The sequence below is a fragment of the Adiantum capillus-veneris genome, chromosome 19 (genome assembly GCF_014529385.1).
Source record: "Adiantum capillus-veneris isolate H3 chromosome 19, ASM1452938v2, whole genome shotgun sequence".
NCBI classification, from domain to species: domain Eukaryota; kingdom Viridiplantae; phylum Streptophyta; class Polypodiopsida; order Polypodiales; family Pteridaceae; genus Adiantum; species Adiantum capillus-veneris.
In genome coordinates this window covers 133,819,485-133,840,789 of record NC_140949.1, presented here as the reverse complement: position 1 = coordinate 133,840,789, position 21,305 = coordinate 133,819,485, and the positions used below count along the sequence as shown (strand labels likewise).

The 21,305-nt window shown below is 45.2% G+C and overlaps 1 protein-coding gene across 2 annotated transcripts in view; it reads right to left on the bottom strand.

Annotated features, from left to right (window-relative positions):
• LOC147434901 (uncharacterized) overlaps positions 1 to 21,305 on the bottom strand; it is a 99,667-nt gene that overhangs the window by 12,368 nt on the left and 65,994 nt on the right. For both annotated transcript variants that reach the window (XM_086491292.1, XM_086491293.1), the window contains exons 22-28: positions 16,382 to 16,471; positions 16,166 to 16,267; positions 15,358 to 15,426; positions 15,152 to 15,256; positions 14,955 to 15,032; positions 14,811 to 14,879; positions 14,579 to 14,731 (exon numbers count right to left, since the gene is read on the bottom strand). In XM_086491292.1, coding sequence (XP_086347418.1) covers positions 14,579 to 14,731; positions 14,811 to 14,879; positions 14,955 to 15,032; positions 15,152 to 15,256; positions 15,358 to 15,426; positions 16,166 to 16,267; positions 16,382 to 16,471 — 666 coding nt within the window. The remainder of the gene's footprint in view (positions 1 to 14,578; positions 14,732 to 14,810; positions 14,880 to 14,954; positions 15,033 to 15,151; positions 15,257 to 15,357; positions 15,427 to 16,165; positions 16,268 to 16,381; positions 16,472 to 21,305) is intronic.

Here is a 21,305-nt window from a genome sequence, read left to right as displayed (position 1 = left end):
TCATGTTCTGCCTTGGGCACTTACAAAAGACTATCAAAATCTTACTCGTCACAAATGTCTTGTGTGGGTGGAAATTGTTGATTTCCCTCGCACATGGAGGCATTTTCTTTCGTTGTTGGTTGCTCAGCTTGGCAAGGTGATTTGCCCCCCGAAATTGGACGCGAACACCGATAGGTTTTGCATTCTTTGGGATACGAACAAGCATACCCCGGATGGAATTATGGTGGATTCAGGGGATCCATGGGTGGACAAGCGTCCTTTTAAACTCAAATGGGACAAATTTGCTTACTCATGTTTCCGATGTGGTAGATTCGGTCACATACAATCTGAATGTCCTTAACCAATTTTGCAACCCCCTCTTTCGGTTGTTCCTTCCTCTACCCCTACCCCTATAAGCAAATCTATTGGTGAAGCTAAATTGAATGGAGTCCTTGCTATGAAGGTGACTCCCAATGCACATAAAGGAAAAAACAAACATCCACAGTCTACTGATGTTGGAAATGTAAATGCAGGGAAGGGCAAAAATGTTGGGTCAAGTGATGTTGGCTCGTGGGTGGTGCCTAAAAAGACACTAAAAATTCGTACTCCATCTTCCTCTCGTATGTAATGGAATTGGCCTATTTAATTTGAGAGTAGCGGAAATTAATGAGAGTACTTTTGAGAAATGACTTTGTGAGCATAGCGGGTGAACTTAATTGAAGATAGCAACATAATCATAGCAATTAGCTAACTTGGCATGAACAATACTTTTGCAAGAGAGACAATTTCGAGAACATGACAACAGTTGAGGACCGGATTTATGTGGAGCCGGTCCCCCCTCCAATAGGCATTTGTATTATGATTTCTCCCATTAAGAGAGACTTGTTACAATACAATTTTTGTGTTCCTTGTGACCTAGGTGATGCAATGAAGATGGAAAGCTTCATACATCACAAACATAACATAAACTTGAAGAAAGCTTTAACTATCCCAAGCCTCAGTCCCAAGACCTCAAACACCTTCGAAGGTGGAGAGAGCTAGCAGGGAATGAGGATAGGGAAGAGGAGGAAGAAACATTTCGTAGGGGAAAGAATTAGTTCCTCACTTATCATAACTCTTGTTGCTAGCATACATAATAGCATAGTAATGAAGAAGAAGGAGATGGCAAGCTTAAGCATTGAAGCATGGCTCTTGGTTGGATTTGCACTCCATATCCAAGAGTGTTGGTGTAGGCTCTCAACCTCTACTTGCTTGGAGAAGGAGAGGGAGCTCTTGCACTTTGCATAGCACACAATGAGAGTGTTTGTGAGTGTGTGTGGGTGAGTATACCCCCTAAGCAACCCCCTAGCTTGCTTGGGTCGACCCCCCCTTGTAGCTCATGCTTCAAGCTCATTGGACCCCTTCAAGCCTAGCCAATCACAAGCAGGAGGCATTACAAGCAGCAACGGTAGCCTTGAGACAAGTGTCCCCCTTTCCCCTTTGAGAGAGAGGGCTAGATAAATGCTAAATCATTTAATTAAATCTCCTAAATTATTATTGGACCCCTTGGGTGGCCAACCAATAGGCTTCAAGCACACCATGAGGGCAATATGAGGAGGAACTTGACAAGTGTCCCTTTTGCTTTCTTTGTACCATGCATGCCTTGTGTGAGTGTGTGGGTGTTCTCTCTCATCCCCCCTCATGTAGGATTGAATCTTTGACTTTTTGACATCTCAAGCCCCTCATGCATAGGCCCAGTTCCCACCACAAGCTTGGCTCATAAGCACTTTAAGCTTGGGTTGGGTTCTCACCTCAAGTGCAACCCTAGCATCTCAATAATTAAGCACCTCAAGCATCTCAAGCACCTTAGTCATCAAGCATGACAAGCAGAACAAGCACCTCGAGCTGGGTCGGGTTCCCGCGCCTCAAGCTCAGCCCTAGCTTACCTAAGGTCAAATGCCTTTTACACACATTATTGGAGGTCTTCAATGAAGCTAACCCTAAGGTCTTATGCTCCATTTGTTAGCCTTGCTCTTTGATAGACCATCTCTCATTTGGGCCCCTTTACCATTGGCCCCGTGTTGAGATAGATCTATAAGCACATGTCTATATCTTAACACTTGTTCCCGTTTATTCTCCCACATTAAGTGATCAATTTAATATGAGAAAATCATTTGGGTTGGTTAGATATTAGATATTAGATTTTATGACACCGTAATTATGTTCGTCTAGTTAATGCCAATAAGAACGTATCGTTTAAGCAGCTTCCCTGCAATGACAATCGCACGTTGATTGATGCTTGGAAAAAAGCGATGCACTCTTCTAAGGATATACTTTTGGGCGAGGCTTCCATCTCTTAGGCAAATTCTATGGACAAATTTCTTGCTTTGACTCAACGGATGGGTTTTGGCATGGATGTGGTGGATGGAGATGTCCATATGGGCACCTCCACTTGATCCCTGTGTTTCTTGCCGTTGTATATATGGTTTCTGATGCACAATCGCCTTAAATGCATTTCATACATAACCTTGATAAATGGCGACTGACCTGGCACTATGTACAGACATAATTGTTTTGCAAGAACACAATTATGTTTGCATAATGATCCCCACGGCCGCTGGATGGTGGTTCGATGCCTGTTGAACGGTCACGTGTATGAATTTAGAGGCATTTATACGCATACATCATCTGGGCAAAGGGCTGCTCTATGGCGAAACGTCTCTTCTCGCTCATGGACTTCAAATGCATTCCTTTCCGGTGATTTTAATAATACCCCTCGGATGGATGATAGTACCACTCGTAATTCACATATGTTGTTTGCGGAAAGGCAACAATGGGATAATCTCTTTGCTTGTACTCAAATGATTGATATATAGCGGCATTTGCATCCAAATGCCTCTAGTTTTACTTTTCAACATGTTGCCCACTCTTCTTATCGAGAGCGGTTGGATCGATAGTATTTGCTTAATTTGCAACAATATGAGGATTTTGTATGTGAGGTCAGCATCGATTACACCTTACAGTTATCGGATCATTACCTTGTTTTGGTGAATGTGAGTTTTGAGCAATCTCTTTGTGATCGATCTGTGAGTTTTGAGCAATCTCTTTGTGATCGGTCTCTTCCTAGGAAATGTCTGCTACTTATTAACAATGCTTATCTCACTCATGAGGTTTTTTCCTGACATGATTTCTGAGGTTCTGCCAACGGGTGAAAAGATGACGAGAACTACAACCGCGTGCCAATGTTCTCCCAAATAACCTTCCAAAACAAACTCTTGAATCCGAGATCTCTGTCAGAGACAATTGTCTCAAGCATGCCATGTAATCTGAAGATCCAGGCCACAAACAGTCTCGCTAAGTGATCCGGCTTGACTATTTTCTCCACTAGAATGAAATGAGCTTGCTTGCTAAATCTGTCAATAACAGTCCAGATACCATCGTCCCCACTCTGTGTTCTCGAGAGATCAAAAATGAAATCCATTGCAATACTTTCCCAGGGGCGGGTGGGTGAGGGTAAAGGCTGTAACAATTCTTGTGCTTTATGTGTGTCAAACTTGACCTTCTGGCATACCAAGCAACTGCATACAAAATTGTCCACGTCCTTCTTGAGTCTCGGCCAAAAGAAGTATCTCTCACCTCTCAAGGTGGTAGCAATGCCGCGGTAACCCGTAAATGGTGGACAATGGCATTCGGTTAGAACCTTTTCCCTCAGCGGCAGTGTAACGCACAACATCGTTTTCTTCATCAACTAGCCATCCCCTATGGAATATCCCTCTAATACCTCCCCATTCCGTATCCGAGTGAAAATATCGACAAAATCTGTATCTGTGGCATACTGATCGACCATATCCTCGAAGCCCCTATCATGTATCGCAAAAATAGCCTGAACCAACGGCTCGGGACAAAGCATCTGCCACAAAATTCTTTTGTCCCTGCACATGTACAATCTGGAAGTGAAACTGTGACAAGATGTTTTACCCACCGCATCTAATTTTCCGATAGCTGCTTCTGTGACAAGAAGTAGCATAAACTCTGGTGATCTATGAAGACCGTAAAATCGGCTCCGAGTAGGTAATGTCACCACTGAGTAAGAGCATGGATAACCGCCAAAAGCTCTTTCTCATATATCTGCACTGAGAATTCCGGCCTTGAGAACAATCGGCTCTCGTAGGCAATGACATGGCCTTCTTGCATTAAGACTACACCCAAACTACGACCACAAGCATCACAATATACTTTGAATGACTTCTGCAAATCCGGCAAAGTCAACCACCTCTTCTAATTCTTGCTCTGTAAACATCCTCGGAGTAGGATTTTTCTTGAGTGCCGGTTTGAGGGGTGGTTCTGTGGCCTTACGCCACTGAGAGTGCACTTCGTCGAAGGATGTCTGAGTCGAAAATTTTGCAAATTTGGGATCCTTCTCAACATTGATCATCATCTTTGTCGCATCATCAATCAATTGTCGACACTCCATCTCTTCAATCTCCACCTGAGTAGGTAGGCCGAGGCGGGTCGTACTCCTCGTGAGAATCTTCTTCGTGATCTCTTCCCGCATCCCGAGATACAGAGGAAGTCGACTGATCTCTATTTGAATCCATAAGTGTCGGGAGAAAAGGATCGGATTTCCCGATAGGAGAGAAATCGGCCTCGTTTTGATACCATTGTAACAAACTTGGACACTCCAAGTCAAGATTCTACAAGAACACGGCAGAGATTCACTTCAAAACAATTCACAGTTAACAATTTATTCGACACGGCCCATCGGAGTTTCGTGCCTAGAGATATTGACCCCAAAGACTGGTTCCCCTTTGGGTATTTCTTTTTGTATTAATCTGTAACTCAAAGTACAAGGTCCTTCGTTTCAGGGCAATGACGGCAAGGAGGAGACCCTTCTGGCAGGGGGCATTTGCTTTGGTAATGCCCATATTCCCCGCATCTGTAGCACAAAATGGGCCGATTCAAAGGGCGAGTCGACGGACGAGGTGGTCCTTGCTCCTGGTGCATGGAGTTGGAGGTGGAGGCATACAAGTTTTGAGGGGATGAGGAAGCATGGGTATGATAAAAGCTCTGAGACGGAGAAGTGCTCTACATACCTTGCATAGGAGGGCCTGCCAATAAAGGTGGCATGTGGTGTGGGGCTGCCGGAGCTGCCCCTTGTTGAAGAGTATGACCAAGGCTTTGTTGTATTTGTCGCAATCCCTTGAGGTAGTAGCAATCCTTGTCCTCATGACCAGACTTTTCACAGAAGTGGCAGTAAACCCGAAGGGGATAGTCCTGTGGAGGGTGTCCTAGAGAGCGGCATGAGCTGCACCATACCATAGCCTTAGTCTCTTGCTGAGACCTAAGTTCTTCTAGCTCTCTTTATTTGATCCAAAGCGTCGTGATGTGGGGGCTTCTCCTGTCAGAGGGAGATTGACTTCTCCTCTTGAAGAGCTCTCTGTAACTTTAGGGCTTCGAGTTCCCTGTGTAAAGAAGTTATCGGATCAGAAGGACTTTCTGAAAACGAGGTGGTCTCTACCTGAGGGGAGTTGGTGAACAGCTTCCTAGCCCCCTCTATCCTAGTGGCAGCTGCAATGAATTTCTCCAGGGTGGCGTCGGCTCGAAGGCTCTCTCGGAGCTTTTGCTGAGAGGTTTTGGGGAGCGCCTTCTCCACCCACTTCTTAACCATGAATTCATCGGGTTCCTGAGGAAGCTTGGCAACCAACGACTTGGTTTTAGTCATAAGCTCTGCAAAAGTCTCCTCTGGCTCGAGCACCATGTTGGCCAACTCATCCAACACTTTCTCTCGGTAGTCACCTGGCCTAAAAGCTACACAGAACTGTTGTCTTAAGGCTGCCCAAGTTGCAAAATGGTACTCTGCAAACTGGTTGTACCATTTGTTTGCTAAGCCGTCCAAGGTGGATGGAAAAAGTACCAAATAAGCATCTTCTCTGTTAAGGCCACGACCCCTACAGAGAGATACGAACCTCCTTGCATGGTCGTCAGCATCTTCTGAAGAGAGTCCTTTGAAGGTGGGGAACTTGATGTTTACCTTGGCCAACACACTAGCCAACGCCTCCATGGCTCCTTGCTGAGCCTGTTGCTCAATAACCTGGTGTAGCAGAATAGGAGAGAGCTTTACTGGAGAAGGTGATCTGGAAGATGTGAAACCGGCTGGAGGAATGGGGGATGTCCTATGTGGAGGTATGTGTCACAAGTGATGATGTGGTGGACAGCAGAAACCCTAATTTCTGCCAGAAACCCTAAAATGCCTGCAAACCCTAATTTCTGCCAGAAACCCTAATTTCCGAAAATCGCGGAGGCTGAAATTTATTTTATTTTTTTTAAAGGAAAATGATGAGCGACGCAAATTTCGCTTTTTCTCTACTTAAATGAGAAAGAGAGAGAATGCTTTTGCTTTCATGTTTTGACTCTCTGTGAGAGAGAGAGAGAGAGAGAGAGAGAGAGAGAGAGAGAGAGAGAGAGAGAGAGAGCAATTGCTTTTGATTTGAAGCTTTTGGGGCTCTGCTTTTGGGCATCCCTTGTAACCTTTAAATTAGTGGTGAGGGCCTCACTTCTCAGATCATCTCGACGCAGAGTTTGAGAGTGAAACCCTACCGCTCTCTTGTACTTTGATGATTGATTAAGACAAAAAGAAATACAGAAAGGGGCGCCAGTCTTTGGGGCCAATATCTCTAGGCACGGAACTCCGCCGGGCCAGTGCAAATCTATTATGATCCGTGAATTGTTTTGAAGTGGTTATTTGGTGTTGTCGCGGTTGATTCTTGACTTGGGAGTGTCCAAGTCTGTTACATTGGTATCAGAGCACGGCCGATTTCTCTTCTACGGGAAATCCGATCCTCGAAATTTTTTTCCGCGGCACCTATGGCTTCAGGCAATGATCAGTCGACTCCCTCTGTATCTCGAGATGCGGGCTGGGATCACAACGAAGATTCAAGCAGAGAGTATGGCCTGCCTTGGTCTACTTAGGCGGAGCGGCGAGAGATATAGCGTCGCCAGTTGATCGGCGATGCAACAAAGATGATGCTCAATTTTGCCAAGGACCCGAAGATGGCAAAATATATGCCTCTTTGGAAGGTACAGACAGAGTGGCAGAGAACCACAACACCACTCCCGAAACCCGCTCTCAAGAAACCTTCTGCCTCCAAGAAATATACGGAGAAGGAACTGGAGAACGTGGTTGATGCACGGATTGCTCAACTTTTCGACGTGCAAAAGAAAGGCAAAAAGCATGGCAAAAAGCGGAACAAAGGTACCGACTTCCCGGGATATTTGGGTCGTCAGTCGACATTTGACAAGGCAAAGAAATTGAAGAAGCGCGTCAAGTTTGAAGGCCTACCCAGTTCTTCTTCTTCTTCTGATAGTTCTTCTAGCTCTTCAGACTCGAGCGAAGAAGACAGGAAAAGCAAAAAGCAAAGCAAGAAACAACGCTTCGGAAAGGGCAAGAAAAAGGCAAGGAAATCTAAGTCTCGCCTAGTGAGTGACACTTCTACAGAGGACTCGTCTACGGACAGTTCAGACTCTGACAACGGAAACTTTTATGCGAACAAGAGGAATTTTTACAAAGCCAACCAGTATGACTTTCTCGAAGATAAAAGCAAGAAAGTCCGAGAGTTTAAGGAAGGTGGCCAAGCACTTAAGTTTGATACTTTTTCGGGATACTCCGATGCTTCGAAGGCTTTCTCTTTTATACAGCAGTTTGACATCGCTTTCGCGGGAGGACGCTATTCAGAGCAATCCAAGATTCAAAGAGCAACCTCTTATTTTAAGGGGAATGCTCGCACTTGGTGGTCCACGCTTCTATTAAGCAAGACTGTGCCAATTACATCGCTGAAATTCAAGAGGCTTTTTATTTCTTCTTGGTTGACTCAAGAGTTTGAGAGAGATATACGAGCTGCTTGGAACCATCTCCGGATGACCAAGAGCGATACAGTGAATTCTTACTGTGAAAGATTTTGGAACTCTTTTCTACCTGCCTCTTCATTCAAGAAGATCTCGTTCAGAGAACAGATTGAGCGATTTACATTGGGTCTACCTACAGAGATCCGAGACCACTGCTTGGAACAGAAGTCAGCTTCTATTCAGGAGTTGATGAGTCATGCGAAGCGGGGCTTTGCAATTCACTCTGATAGTCTGACCTACCCCACAGATAAGGTCACGACACAACGAACCGAACAGACTTTTGGGAATAAAAGTAGAAAAAGAAAGAGCAACCCAGAGAAAAAGGATGCACGACCCAGACTTACTCCTAAGGAGCGGACTCGCTACATCAGGGAGGGGAAGTGCTTTGGATGCGGGGAAACTGGACATATCTCCGCGAAGTGCCCTAAAAAGGCACAGAAAGAACAGAATGATAAAGACGACGACAGGTCTGAGAGTTCGAGAGCAGCTAAGGAATGTGGCAAAAAAGGCAGATAGAAAAGCAGAACTGGTACCACATGGCGTGGGACTTGCACCGAATCAAATGAATGAAAGTACAAACTTTGCCACTTTTTTTGGGGCAAAGTGAAGGATCAGGAAGCTCTTTTGAAGGAGCCAAGGCCAACTTCTTTTCACTTGGAATTGGCGGCTCGATTTGGAACTACGCCCGACAGACTGACGCCACAGGCGGAGGTAGTTCGACTGGCACCCAGATGGCATGTTGCCATTACACCGAGCATTGGCAAACTTTGTTTGCAATGACAGGGGTGTTCAAGGCACGCGAGTGACGTTCTACTCAGGATCCCTTGGTACCACAAGAACTACGCCGTGGTTGACTACCGGGCCGAGAAAGCGACTTTGATAAATGAAGGGTTTAGAGATTGTACTTGATGAACTTCAGTTTTCTTACTCATTCTTTTGGGAGAACTGAACGATGGATAAAGGTTGAATATCTTTTGACCTGAAAAAAAGAACGCCAAGATTTTTTCTCCACGCTCATGTCGATTGCTTTTGAGAGGGCCTGAAGATCATACCATTGATCTGATATCTGGAAGCACGCCACCGAATCGGCCACCTTATCGTGTGAGCCGAGTACAGAATGAAAAGATTATGAACTCGGTGAAAGACCTCTTGGAAAAGGTTCTTGTCCAGCCTAGTACTTCACCGTATTGCTCTCCAGTGTTGTTGGTTTTGAAGAAAGAAGGATCTTCGAGAATGTGCATCGATTATAGCGCTCTCAACAAAATCACCATCAAGAGCAGATTTCGGATTCCTAGGATCGATGATATACTCGACAGGTTACAGGGATCCTCGTGCTTTAGCAAGATTGACTTGAAGAGTGGATATCATCAGATCAGGATACTGTCGAGAGACGTCTAGAAGACAGCTTTTCGGACGACTTTTGGGTTATTTGAGTTTTTGGTAAGCCTTTTGGCTAAACCAATGCTCCTCGGACATTTAACCGGATGATGGACAAGATTTTTTTGAGAGTACAAGCTATTTGTTGGCACTTTCTTTGACGACATCATTGTTTTCTCCAAGAATGAGGCAGAACACAGAGATCATCTGCTTCAAATCTTTCAGGCATTACGAGATCACACGTTAGTGATTAATGCAAAGAAAAGTGAATTTTTCCTACCAGAGATACACTTTTTGGGACACATTGTGTCAGCACCATAGCAGGAGTGCAAATGGACCCGGCCAAGATAGAGACTATTCGTCATTGGCCCGATTTGAGGAATGTCCATGAAGTTAGAAGCTTCTTGGGACTGTGTTCGTACTACAGGCGGTTCATACGAAAGTTTGCAGAGGTTGTTTCCCCTTTGCATACCTTCACACAGAAAGGAGTACTTTTTTCGTGGGGACCCACAGAGGTGACTGCCATTCGGACATTGAAAGAGAAATTCACTACAGGACCAGATATGACTTTGCCGGACTTACAGAAGTCATTTGAAGTATTTTGTGATGCTTGTGGTTGTAGTCTGGGTGCGGTCTTGATGCAAGAAAGCCATGTCATAGCTTACGAGAGCCGTTTGTTCTCAAGGCCGGAGATAACAACACAGATTTATGAGAAAGAGCTTTTCGCGGTTATCCATGCTCTTACTGAGTGGCGGCATTACCTACTTGGAGCGGATTTCACTATCTTTACAGACCATCAGAGTTTGTGCTACTTCCTTGTCACAGAAGCAGCTTTCGGAAAAGTAGATGCGGTGGGCGAACATCTTGTCACAGTTCCACTTCCAGATTGTCCATGCGCAGGGACAGAAGAATGTGGTGGCAGATGCTTTCTCTCAGAAACCGTTGGTTCTGGCTATTTCCGCGATACATCATAGGAGATTCGAGGATATGGTCGATCAGTATGCCACAGATACAGATTTTGCAGATATTTTCACACGGATACGGGATGGGGCGACAGTGGCGGGATACTCCCTTCGGGAAGGCTACTTGATGAAAAAAGACTATGTTGTGCGTTACACAGCCGTTGAGGGATAAGGTTATGACTGAATGCCACTGTCCACCTTTTACGAGTCACCGCGGCATTGCTACCACCATGAAAAGGGTAGAGAGATATTTCTTTTGGTGGAGATTCAGGAGGATGTGGAAGAGTTTGTGCGCAGTTGCTTGGTATGCCAGAAGGTCAAGTTTGACAGGCATAAGGCACAGGGATTGTTACAACCTTTACCCATACCCACCCGCCCCTAGGAAAATATTTAAATGGATTTCATTTTTGATCTCTCGAGAACACAGCATGATCACGATGATTTTCCGATTACATGGCACGTTTGAGACGATTGTCTCCGACAGAAATCCCAGATTTATGAGTTTGTTTTGGAAGGCAATTTGGGAGAACATTGGCACGCAGCTGCAGTTCTCGTCATCGTTCCACTTGCAGACTCACGGGCAATTTGAGATTGCCAATTCAATGATTTAAAATTTATTGAAGTCTTGTATCTCGGATCAGAAGACTCAATGGGAAAAGAACTTACCTTTGGTAGAATTTGCCTATAATAACACGATACACTCTTCGACGGGGAAGACGCCATGTGAGATTGTTGAAAGTGCTGCGAAGGTTCCATCCTTCCTGAGCATGAAAGATTACATATTGGAACCGGATGAATATTCGCGAGATTTGGATACGGCTTTTGCCAAGGTTCGCGAGACTTTGCAGGAGTCTCAAGAACGACAGAAAAAGGCAGCGGATCGCCATCGTCGCGACTTGAAATTGAAGGACGATGATTGGGTGCTCTTACTTTTGAGAAGGCACGCCTAAGAAAGAAAAAGGGAAAGGAGAGGCTTTTTCCAAAGCTTAGTATGTGATACTACGGACCTTTCCAGATTACTGACAAGATAAATGATGTCTCCTTCCGATTGAAACTACCAGATACTTGGAGGATTCACAATGCATTGCATGTGAGTCTCTTGAAACCTGTTAAGGGTGATGTGCCTGATGATGAGGAGCCTGATGAGCAACCCAAAGTGGAAGAAAACGAGGAGATCCTTGTTCCTGAACAGATTTTGGCACATAATGATACGAAGAAAGGTAAAGTCCGAAGGTGGTTGTTGGTTAAGTTCAAGAACTTTCCTGCATTTGATGCAAAGTGGATGGAGGAGGAGGACCTAGCAGATGCTCCTCGGATTGTGAAACTTTACCTCGATCTTTTGGTTTAGCATAGTCTACTCAAAACGGAACCCAGAAACTCAGCCTGGCCGAAAATCTAGTGCAGTGGGATGCACAAGAGGGGAGTTACTCCGCTCCTTTGTCAACAGATGCTTCGATTTTGATACTAAAGTCACTGATGTCTCTTTGAGCTTCAGGGATACTGAGAGCTGACAATATTCTGCTGGATGACTTTATGAAATGGAATTCCTGATTATGATACTGATTTGTTCTTGACTTCTTGTGAGTGCAGGAACTGATAGACGAAATGACTGCAGCATTTTGGTCTACTTGATCTCGAATAGACATGGTTGCAATAGGGGTTAGTCAATCGGACATCGATGAGGTCGCGATTGGACCTAGATGTGATTGCTAGCTACATTGCCGATAAATCATGGTCTAAGATCCAAATGAATGTTGAATGTCATGTGATGTCCTGTGATGTCGTGTGATGTGACTGTCGATTTTGTACATGTGCTAGATGTGTGTTCGTAGTACGTAGGTACTAACTATCAATGTCTGCTAAGACGGTTTATGGCTTTTGTCGGTTTTGCATGCGTAATCGCAATCGATTACAATGCTTTCAAGAGGGGGGTATGTCACAAAGTGATGACGTGGCATACAACAGAAACCCTATTTTCTGCCAAAAACACTAAAATTCCTGCAAACCCTAATTTCTGCCAAAAACCCTAATTTCGGGAAATCGCAAAGGCTGAATTTTTTTAATTTTTTTTTTAAGGAAAATGACTAGCAACGCAAATTTCGCTTTTTCTCTACTTAAATGAGAAAGAGAGAGAGAGAGAGAGAGAGAGAGAGAGAGAGAGAGAGAGAATGCTTTTGCTTTCATGTTTTGACTCTATGTGAGAGAGAGAGAGAGAGAGAGAGAGAGAGAGAGAGAGAGAGAGCAATTGCTTTTGATTTGAAGCTGTTGGGACTCTGCTTTTGGGCATCCCTTGTAACCTTTAAATTAGTGGTGAGGGCCTCACTTCTCAGATCATCTGGACGCAGAGTCTGAGAGTGAAACCCTACCGCTCTCTTGTACTTTGATGATTGATTAATATAAAAAGAAATGCCGAAAGGGGCGCCAGTCTCTGGGGCCAATATCTCTAGGCACGAAACTCCGCCGGGCCAGTGGAAATCTATTGTGATCCGTGAATTGTTTTGAAGTGGTTATTTGGTGCTGTCGCGGTTGATTCTTGACTTGGGAGTGTCCAAGTCTGTTACATATGGGTGATGAGGTTGATGGACTTCTACTAGGTACCAAAGGTCGTCTTCTATTGTAGTACTTCATAGGGCTCAATAGTGCGCTTTGACGCTCGACTGACTGCCTTGTATGTGTCATGCAGTGACCACCAACCCAACCAAGCTTTGGGCAAGAAGACCTTGATCTGGCTGAAGACTGGTCTAGACTCTACTAGACCAGGCAAGTGACTAGACCAGGGTGGACCAGGGACGAGACCAAGGTGGACCAGGGTCGAGGAGAACTAGACCAGGGACGAGGACCGGTCCAACCAGGGCGAGAGATGACTAGGGCAAGGGAGGACTAGACCAGCTGGACCAAGCAAGGTAGGCGAAGCTCGACAAGGTAGGCGAAGCTAGATAGACCCAACTAGCTTCAAGATTTGTACCTCACAGAGTGAGATTTCAGTTGAGGTCCCACCGTGATCGACAAAATGAGAGCACCTGTAGCGCAGATAGTGTGTCGTGCTGTCTATACTGGGTTCTCCTCAGTGCAATGTGCGTGACAATATCACTCAAAACAGGCTGAAAACAGGAAACAATAAACAACTGAGCTCACAGAGACACAACAGCAACAGTAGACCACAACAAATGACTCGACTATCTCAAAGAACTGATACAGACTCTGGCGTGGCAGCACACTCAGCTCCAACCAAAGACTCTCAGGTACAATGGGGTGTCGAGGCTCATGTGCAAGGATGGTGAATAAGTGCTCTGTGTATAGACTCACTGCTCTCCACGACGATGCTGGACCAGAGGTTAAGAAGATGATGATAATGACCCAACAACCCATAAGTGTCAGCCACCTAAGCCAATCTCCAAAGTGATTGGTGGTGGTGACTTAGCCACGATGTCCACTAGAACACCGTCCGTATCCTGCCACGTGTCACTGCCCAACCCAGCCCAGAGAGTCCGTCCAGTGTAAACCAGACCAGACCAACTGTACTAACTGAGTGTCCTGTGAAAGTGACACTGTAGCCTGCTACAATGGCTTGTTGATCATTGTAATGCCCTTTGGCGCATGCACAAATTTGATCTCTGGTGGAGGAGGCTCCTCTCTACCTTGTGGAAAAGCCATTTGCCTTTGAAAGAGCGACTATTTCTTTGGCGCTGTTTGCTTGGAGTGCTTCCAATCAACACCTTTCTTAGGGCGCATCATATTCGCCCTTCTTCTTCAGTTCGTTGCTCAATTGCAGAAGAGGATATTAGCCACTTGTTGTGGGATTGTGCATTATTAGAGACTTCCTTCGCCGTGTATCGGCCTATATGCGGCTCCGATTTCCTGGGGTTGTCTTTCACAAAAGGTTCTGGGCATTTGGCATTTTCTCACCGACACTACATCGTTTTGCGGTCTTCTTTATGTGGATCAGATATTGGGCTTATTGGACCTTGTGGCGTCAGCGTAATGCTTACATGTTCCATTGTACTCATGCAGACCCGTTCCCACTGTTCAAGCTTTCTCTTAGGCAATCGTTACGGTTGGCTTTGGAAGTTGGTGATATCACCGTAGAGACGCATCAGCTTTCCTATGAATGTTTCTAGCTACTTTGTACAGTTGAGTAGTTCTATGTTCTTCCCCTTGTATATGACCCTTTCAGTGGGTTTTCCTCGCTTCGAAGTTTCCCACTAGTAAATTAATCAAATCGATTTAAAAAATAAGTGTGTGCGCGCGCATGCGCGCACGCATACTCAGTAATAAATAGACTACTACTCAACAAATGTCTTGTTTCACCTGAACTAATCAACTATTCACGATTAGTACCTTCCTGTGATAATCAACTATTCATGATCATAGACTAGTACCTTCCTTCCACATATTCCACACGCATGATGAGGACAAAGCCATCTCAGTTTTGAAATCTTTGCTGCTTCAGAGTTGGTATAACCAAGACACTCCGAATGATAAGCGGCTGGGCACCCATCGCAACAATATAGCAAGCCTCCATCTTTACACAACTGCCCCAGCAGAGAAACAGTTATGACGTGCTGGAACTACGCAATCTAAGAGGTTATCAAGATGTTGTGATGCACATACCAAACAAATGTCATCGTGTTCATAATCAATGCCAGCCCTCTGGGCTTTCTTTCTTTGACATTTGAATTCCTGCAAGCCATCCATTGCATATAAATAGCTGCTGCATAAGACAGCCAAACATAGTTCACAACCTCATTAAATTACCTCACTGTCATTTAAATATTCCCTTCCAAATATACTGGGTTCACCCTCCTCCAAGCTGTACAAGTTCTGGCGACGGATCTAAAGGGGAAAAACCAATCTTGTTTGAAGTTCATTCTTCCAACTGCAAATATAATCCCTCCATTCCCGCAGACCATTCAAGAGCAGAATTCAAGAAAATACAGTTCATAATATCTTACGCGATATCCATCCACGTCAACTGTTGTAGAAACCCGTTTGCGCTTAGTAGCTTCTAGCCATTCCTCCCCGATTTCCCTGTTTGACGTAGGTGTATAATCAACACCCTGCATGCAACATAATGCGTTTTAACATGATTCTATATGAAATGACGTTATCCCATCAGGATGATACACTCCTCTGGGGTGCTTAGGAAATCAGGAGGCACCTCAAAGACCCTTATGGCAGTAAAAGCATCCATCACAGAGGATTCCGTCTGTTGTACTTTTGAACATTCCTGGAAAACAGCCGCATAATATCAACCTACAAGCTCGACTAACAAATGTTATTTAATCACTTACTGAGTCATATCCTGCATGCGATTAATTCTGAATGCTTTGGTATAGATGACTGTTGGGGCTAACTTTAAACAATCACATGGCCAAGCATAGACAAGGCACCCCTTATTTACATCTATTGGAGCTCAACTGCATACATCTTGATAGTTTGAGCTTATTCACTCTTTAATACCTTCAGCCATAGTTTAGGCTGCAGTCCACCTGATTGTTTGTAACCTGACCGTTTCCTCTTCTGGCATGGCATTGTGGATCCCCAGATTAAAGAAAGAACTTCGCCTGATATACGTAGAAAATGCATTGGCCTTCTTCTCCTTAAGAGATGGGAATAGGTGAAGGATTCTTTAGATTGCAAAAAAAAGCTCATCCTATATTTCGTGTTTGTTAAGAGTCCAGGAGGAGCAAATGGAAAAGGTAAGGTCGGGACTTGAAGCATGCTGCAGGTGACACTGTTGAGGAGTTCAAATCTCCAGGCAGCCACAGACTGTCACAGACTAATATGCAGGCCCCATTCCAAATTGAAACCAATTTGATATGGGTTGGTCCTACAGCCTAAATGATATGTATACATAAGTAAAAGTAACGTTTAAAGTCTGACTGTATAATCCACACTAAGCAAGTAAATTTAATGAGCATAGAGCAGACTTAATTGCAACATTCAGTAGCCACAGATTGAAGCACCTGCTTGCCAACATCCCCATTCTCCTGCAAAGATGAGCGACTTATAATTTTGTCCAAGTCTTCATCAGTCAACTCCTGAGTGTTTTCTGAGCTTATAAAAGCCTTATAATAACATAAGAAAAGAGATTAATACAACCTTTTAGAAACTCTTTGTATGAAACGGCACCTAAGCTAATAGCAAACTCTGCTCAAACAGACAACTTAACATCATTTCACCTTTGCTCCGAATGTTATTGTTGCTAGCATCTCAGATAGGCTACTCGCTTCACTTCGCTCGCTTTGTTCCAGACCACCATTATTGACAGCCTGAAAAAAAATTGCAAACAAGCCTTGATAGTGTGAAACAAGAAAAGCTAATAAAGCAAGTCACTTACTCTCATCTTCATATTCATACTATGCAGTGAGCTACTTCATTAGTAGTACAGTTCTGAAAAAAAGAAAAACGACAGATACCTATGCCTAGATGAATCCAGGGACAGCCCCAAAAAGTCCCGATGAAACATTTTGGCAACAGCACCTCCTGGAAAACACAACTATTACTTCCCTGAATCCAGAGAAAGCCCAGAGAAACCTCTGATTCACCATTTCAGCAGCAATGCCTCCCCTTCAGTTATAAAACATCTTCAGTCTTGTACCCTCCTTATAAAAACATCTTCAGTCTTGTACCCTCCTTATTCATGCCAATTTCATTTGGTTACAATTAGTGTGCCTTCCATCATGACTAATCGCCCCTACATGCCTGCAAGATTCTTGACCAAAATGATTTGCATGTAATTTATTAGACATGTGAAAGTGGTTGGTGTTCCCTGTTATGCTTGCATGCCGTTTCAACACAAGGCAGCCAAAAGCAATGAACAGAACAGCATGAGGTTTCGGTCCAAGGGAGTTTTGAATAGAATTTGACTTTCATTCCAAGCAGTAGTCTCGGATCTCTGTAGGGAGTCCGTTGCAAAACCGCTCAATCAGTTCCCTAAAAGAGGCATTCTTAAATGAAGAGGTTGGTAGAAAACAGTTCCAAAATATCTCGCAATAAACGTCCAAAGAATCTCCCTTGGTCATCTGAAGATGATTCCAAGCGGTTCGTATATCTCATTCATATTCCCGTGTCAACCAAGAAGAAATAAAGAGCCTTTTGAATTTCAACCACTTAATTGGAGCTTCCTTTCTCAGAAGAAGAGTGGACCACCATGTTCGAGCATTTCTGTTGAAGAAAGATGTCGCCGTCCTAATCTTGGAGTGGTTTGAGTAGTGCCCTCCAGAGAAGACTAGGTCAAACTGCTGAATGAAGGCCCAAGCCCTCGAAGCATCTCAGAACCCAAAAAAGGATTCAAATTTAATCGATTGTCCACCTTCTTTGAATTCTTTTACTTTCTTGCTTTTGTCTTCGAGGAAGTCATATTGGTTGGCTTTGTAAAAATGCTTCTTCTTTGCATAAAACATATGGTCATCGAAGTCCGAACTGTCAGAGGATGACTCTTCTGTAGAATTGTCAGAAACTCGACGAAATCTGGGTTTCTTTGCCTTTTTCTTGCCCTTTTTGAAGCTTTGCTTTTTGCTTCGCTTTTTGCCTCTTCCGTCCTCGCTCGAGTCAGAAGACCTATAAGAACTATCAAAAGAAGAAGAAGAAGAAGAAGAACTGGGTAGTCGCTCAAATAGTACACGCTTCTTCTGCTTTCGTGCATATGCAAAAGAAGATCAGCGGCCCAAATTACCAAGGTAGTCAGTCCCCTTCTTGAGCCTTTTCACTTTCTTTTTGGATTGATTGTTCGCGTCCAAAAGCTGACAGATCTGTGTCTGAACCACCTTCTGTAACTCTTGATCTGTAAACATCTTCGAAGAAGGAGGTTTCTTGATTGCCGGTTTGATGGGTGGTTCTATGGCTTTCTACCACTTGGTGTGCACTTCTGCGACGGATTGCTGAGACAAAATTTGCAAACTTGGGGTCCTTCGCAAATTTAATCATCTGCTTTGTGCACTCGTCAACCTGCTGTCGACGTTCCATCTCTTGAAGTTCGTATTGAGTAGGCCGAGGTGGCCCGCACTCTTCCTCTGTTAAATCACCAAAATCTTCTTCGTGATCTCGTCTTGCATTGGCAGATGCAAAAGAAGTCGACTGCTTCTTGTTGCAATCCACAAATGTCACGAGAAAAGGATCGGATTTCCTGATAGAAGAGAAATCGGCCGTGCTCTGAGACCACTGTGATAGACTTGGACACCCCAAGTCTAGATTCTACCGTGACACAAAAGAGATTCACTTTAAAACAGTTCACAAAAGACAGCACGACCCGGCGTAGTTCTGTGCCAAGAGATATTGGCCCAAAGACTGGCGTCCCTTTCGCTATTTCGCTTTGTATTAATATGTGTAGCACATGGGCATCATCTGGCTCGGCCTGCTGAAGGGTCACTTCCCTCGATGGGTCAAGGAGTCGAAGGGATGTAGCTCTCTGAAAGAAATCTGTAAGCTACGATTGTCAATCTGGGTGCCCACACTCTTGCTACATACATCAAGCCTAGAGTGATTAATGTGTCGAATAGCCACCCCTTCGTGCGGGGCTCCTGAAAGTGTGCCTGATCGCATCTCCGCTCTAGCATGGCCAATGTTGTTGCATATCCTCGGGTGAGTCTGTTAGTGGCGGCATGTGCCATGGAGCAGGGTCCATGTCTACTAGTGAATGTGACTTCCACGTAGATGTAGGAGGTGACCACCTCTATTGATCTTCCTGCTTTTGTAAATGCGCCTGCTCCTCGGATTGACTTGGAGGTGTGGAAAATCATGACCTTGGTCTTCCCAAGGTTCATTGTGAGTCCCATGTCTGTACAAAACTCGTCCAAGGCTCTCAAATGGCTCTGTAGGCCCTCTGGTGACTCTGAGATCCGTACAATGTCATCAGCATATAGCATAATGTGGACTGAAGTACATACTAGGTCAACTCCTACCCCTCCCACTCGCAGGATGTAGTCGAAGATCTCATCGATGTAGGTCTCGGATAGGGGGCATCCTTGCTTAACACTAATGGTGCTTGAAATAGATTCTAACATACCGCTTGGGCAACGAGCTCTCCCAATCACTCTCTCATAAAGAACATAGATGGCCCATATCATCTCTGAGGGTATTCCAGACTCTGAAGTCGTCGAGAGAGCGTCTCTCGTGGGATTGTCAAATGCTATGTGAAAATCCAAAAAGATGCAGTAAAGCCTCTTCTTCTACACCTTTGCCCCATCAATGAGGCAACACAGAACGAAGATGTGGTCGATGGTGGAGAAGGTCCGCATAAACCCTGCCTGGTCAAGAACCCGTAGGCCCTCAACCTCCCCGTATGAACTAAGCTCAGCCTCAAGAACGTCCCCATATAGTTTGGCCATTGTACGACCAATCATGATAGTCATGTAATTCCATGGGTCCAAGGTGTCTCCAAATTTGTGGATCAGCACGATGGTGTGTCTGGTCCACTCCTCTGGAAAGCCCTCCCATATAGCTCTGTTGAACGCATGAGCAATCAATGGGGCTATCGTTGCGGCTACGTAAATGAGGTGCTCACTCTGTAATCCTGTATGATTTGATGATCGACGGTGATGTAGGCGGTGAATGGCCTTCTTGACCATCTTTGTTGTGAAGAAGGAAGAGCTCGTTAGTCGAGGCCCGGGTGGTTGTGGAATCGGAGGCTGGTTCGCCACCTCATAGAGTCTCTCTACATAATCGTGACATACCTATGGATCTTCAATAGGAGTAGTAGGTCGTGGCTCCTGAAGGGTGCGCCATGCTGTGGCACTATCCATGCTCACGAACAGGTGGTATAGCTCCAGCTCATGTGCATCCTTGAAAGCTCGCCGCTTTCGATGCGTAAGTGTCTTCATCTGGCGTCTAGCCTCTCGATCAATGATCTCTGCTAGAGTCTGCTACGCACGTAGCCGGCAGTAGAGGTCTCTGCAATCATCATCATACCAACGGTTCCGCGGCATTTCCGCGTTGGGGGGGGGGGGGGCATGTATGGGTGGTCTACGGAAAAGAGCTGATGATTGATGTTTGAAGAACATGTGTGATGTGGGAGGCAATCGTAGGTAGTGGTGTAGAGGGGTGGAGAAGAAGTCTCTTCTTGACCTCTTCCGAGTATAAGGGGGCTAGCTCATGTGTGAAATGGATCGTTGTGTGAGGTGCGTGTCATGGGTGTGTGGGTTGAGGCGTCGCCAGTGAGGGAGAGTGCAAGATAGGTGTGGTCAGCTCCAATCGGTATGGGTGGGCCGGTGAAACAGATAAGTAGGTGGGTGGCCTTTGGGGGTCCCATGATGTAATCCATGGTACTCCCCCTCGCTTGCAACTCCATGTGGTATGCATGTCAAACCTCTTGAGGTAGGATATTGCACCATCCCGTTATAAATCACAAGGCGGTGTTGGAGAGCCTAATCTGAACAAATGATGGCCATACTCTGTGGTGCAAGCTGTGTCTACTGACTCTCTCATGGCAACCTCCTCTTGAATGGCAAATAATGCCACCGGGCACTTTGTGTCGTATGTCTCACAGTGATTCTTGCATGTCTTGTCATCGAAGTCTCCCATAAGGAAGACTTTCCCTAGTGTAGAGTACTCCATAATCTAATCTGACAAGCATGTGTATGGGGATGATCTCTCCTCCCCCTCCCCTTTCGTCTCGAGGGTAGCAAACGTGGAGCTTGAGGGGGCGAAGTAGCAAAGGACGATGGAGATAATCCTGGCTCGTGATCGCTCAAAGCGGATCCAAAGGTAATGGGCTTGTAGGTCCCATGCAACAATCTGTATCCTGCTCTGGAGTCCCTATCTAAAGAGTATAGCCACCCCTCCTGACCCTCGTGTGGTGTGTTGGCGAGTGCTCCCTCGATGTGAAGACTCCCACTGAAAGCCATGGATCTTCGGTAGACTCCGCTCTCGACTCTCATGTGTCTATGTCAGAAGGATGAGGTTTCGTCCTCTCATCACCTCCTCAAGCCTCTCTGAATGTGACCATAGATCCCCGTTACATTCCACACTACGAGGTGGGTCTCCTCATGTGTCCCATAAGTCACGAGTCCCTATGCGAGGGTCTTGCCGTCAATGATGATCCTACCATCTCGCTATACCACCTTCTTCCCTTCTTTACGAGCTTTCTTGACTCTGGGCAAGCATGCT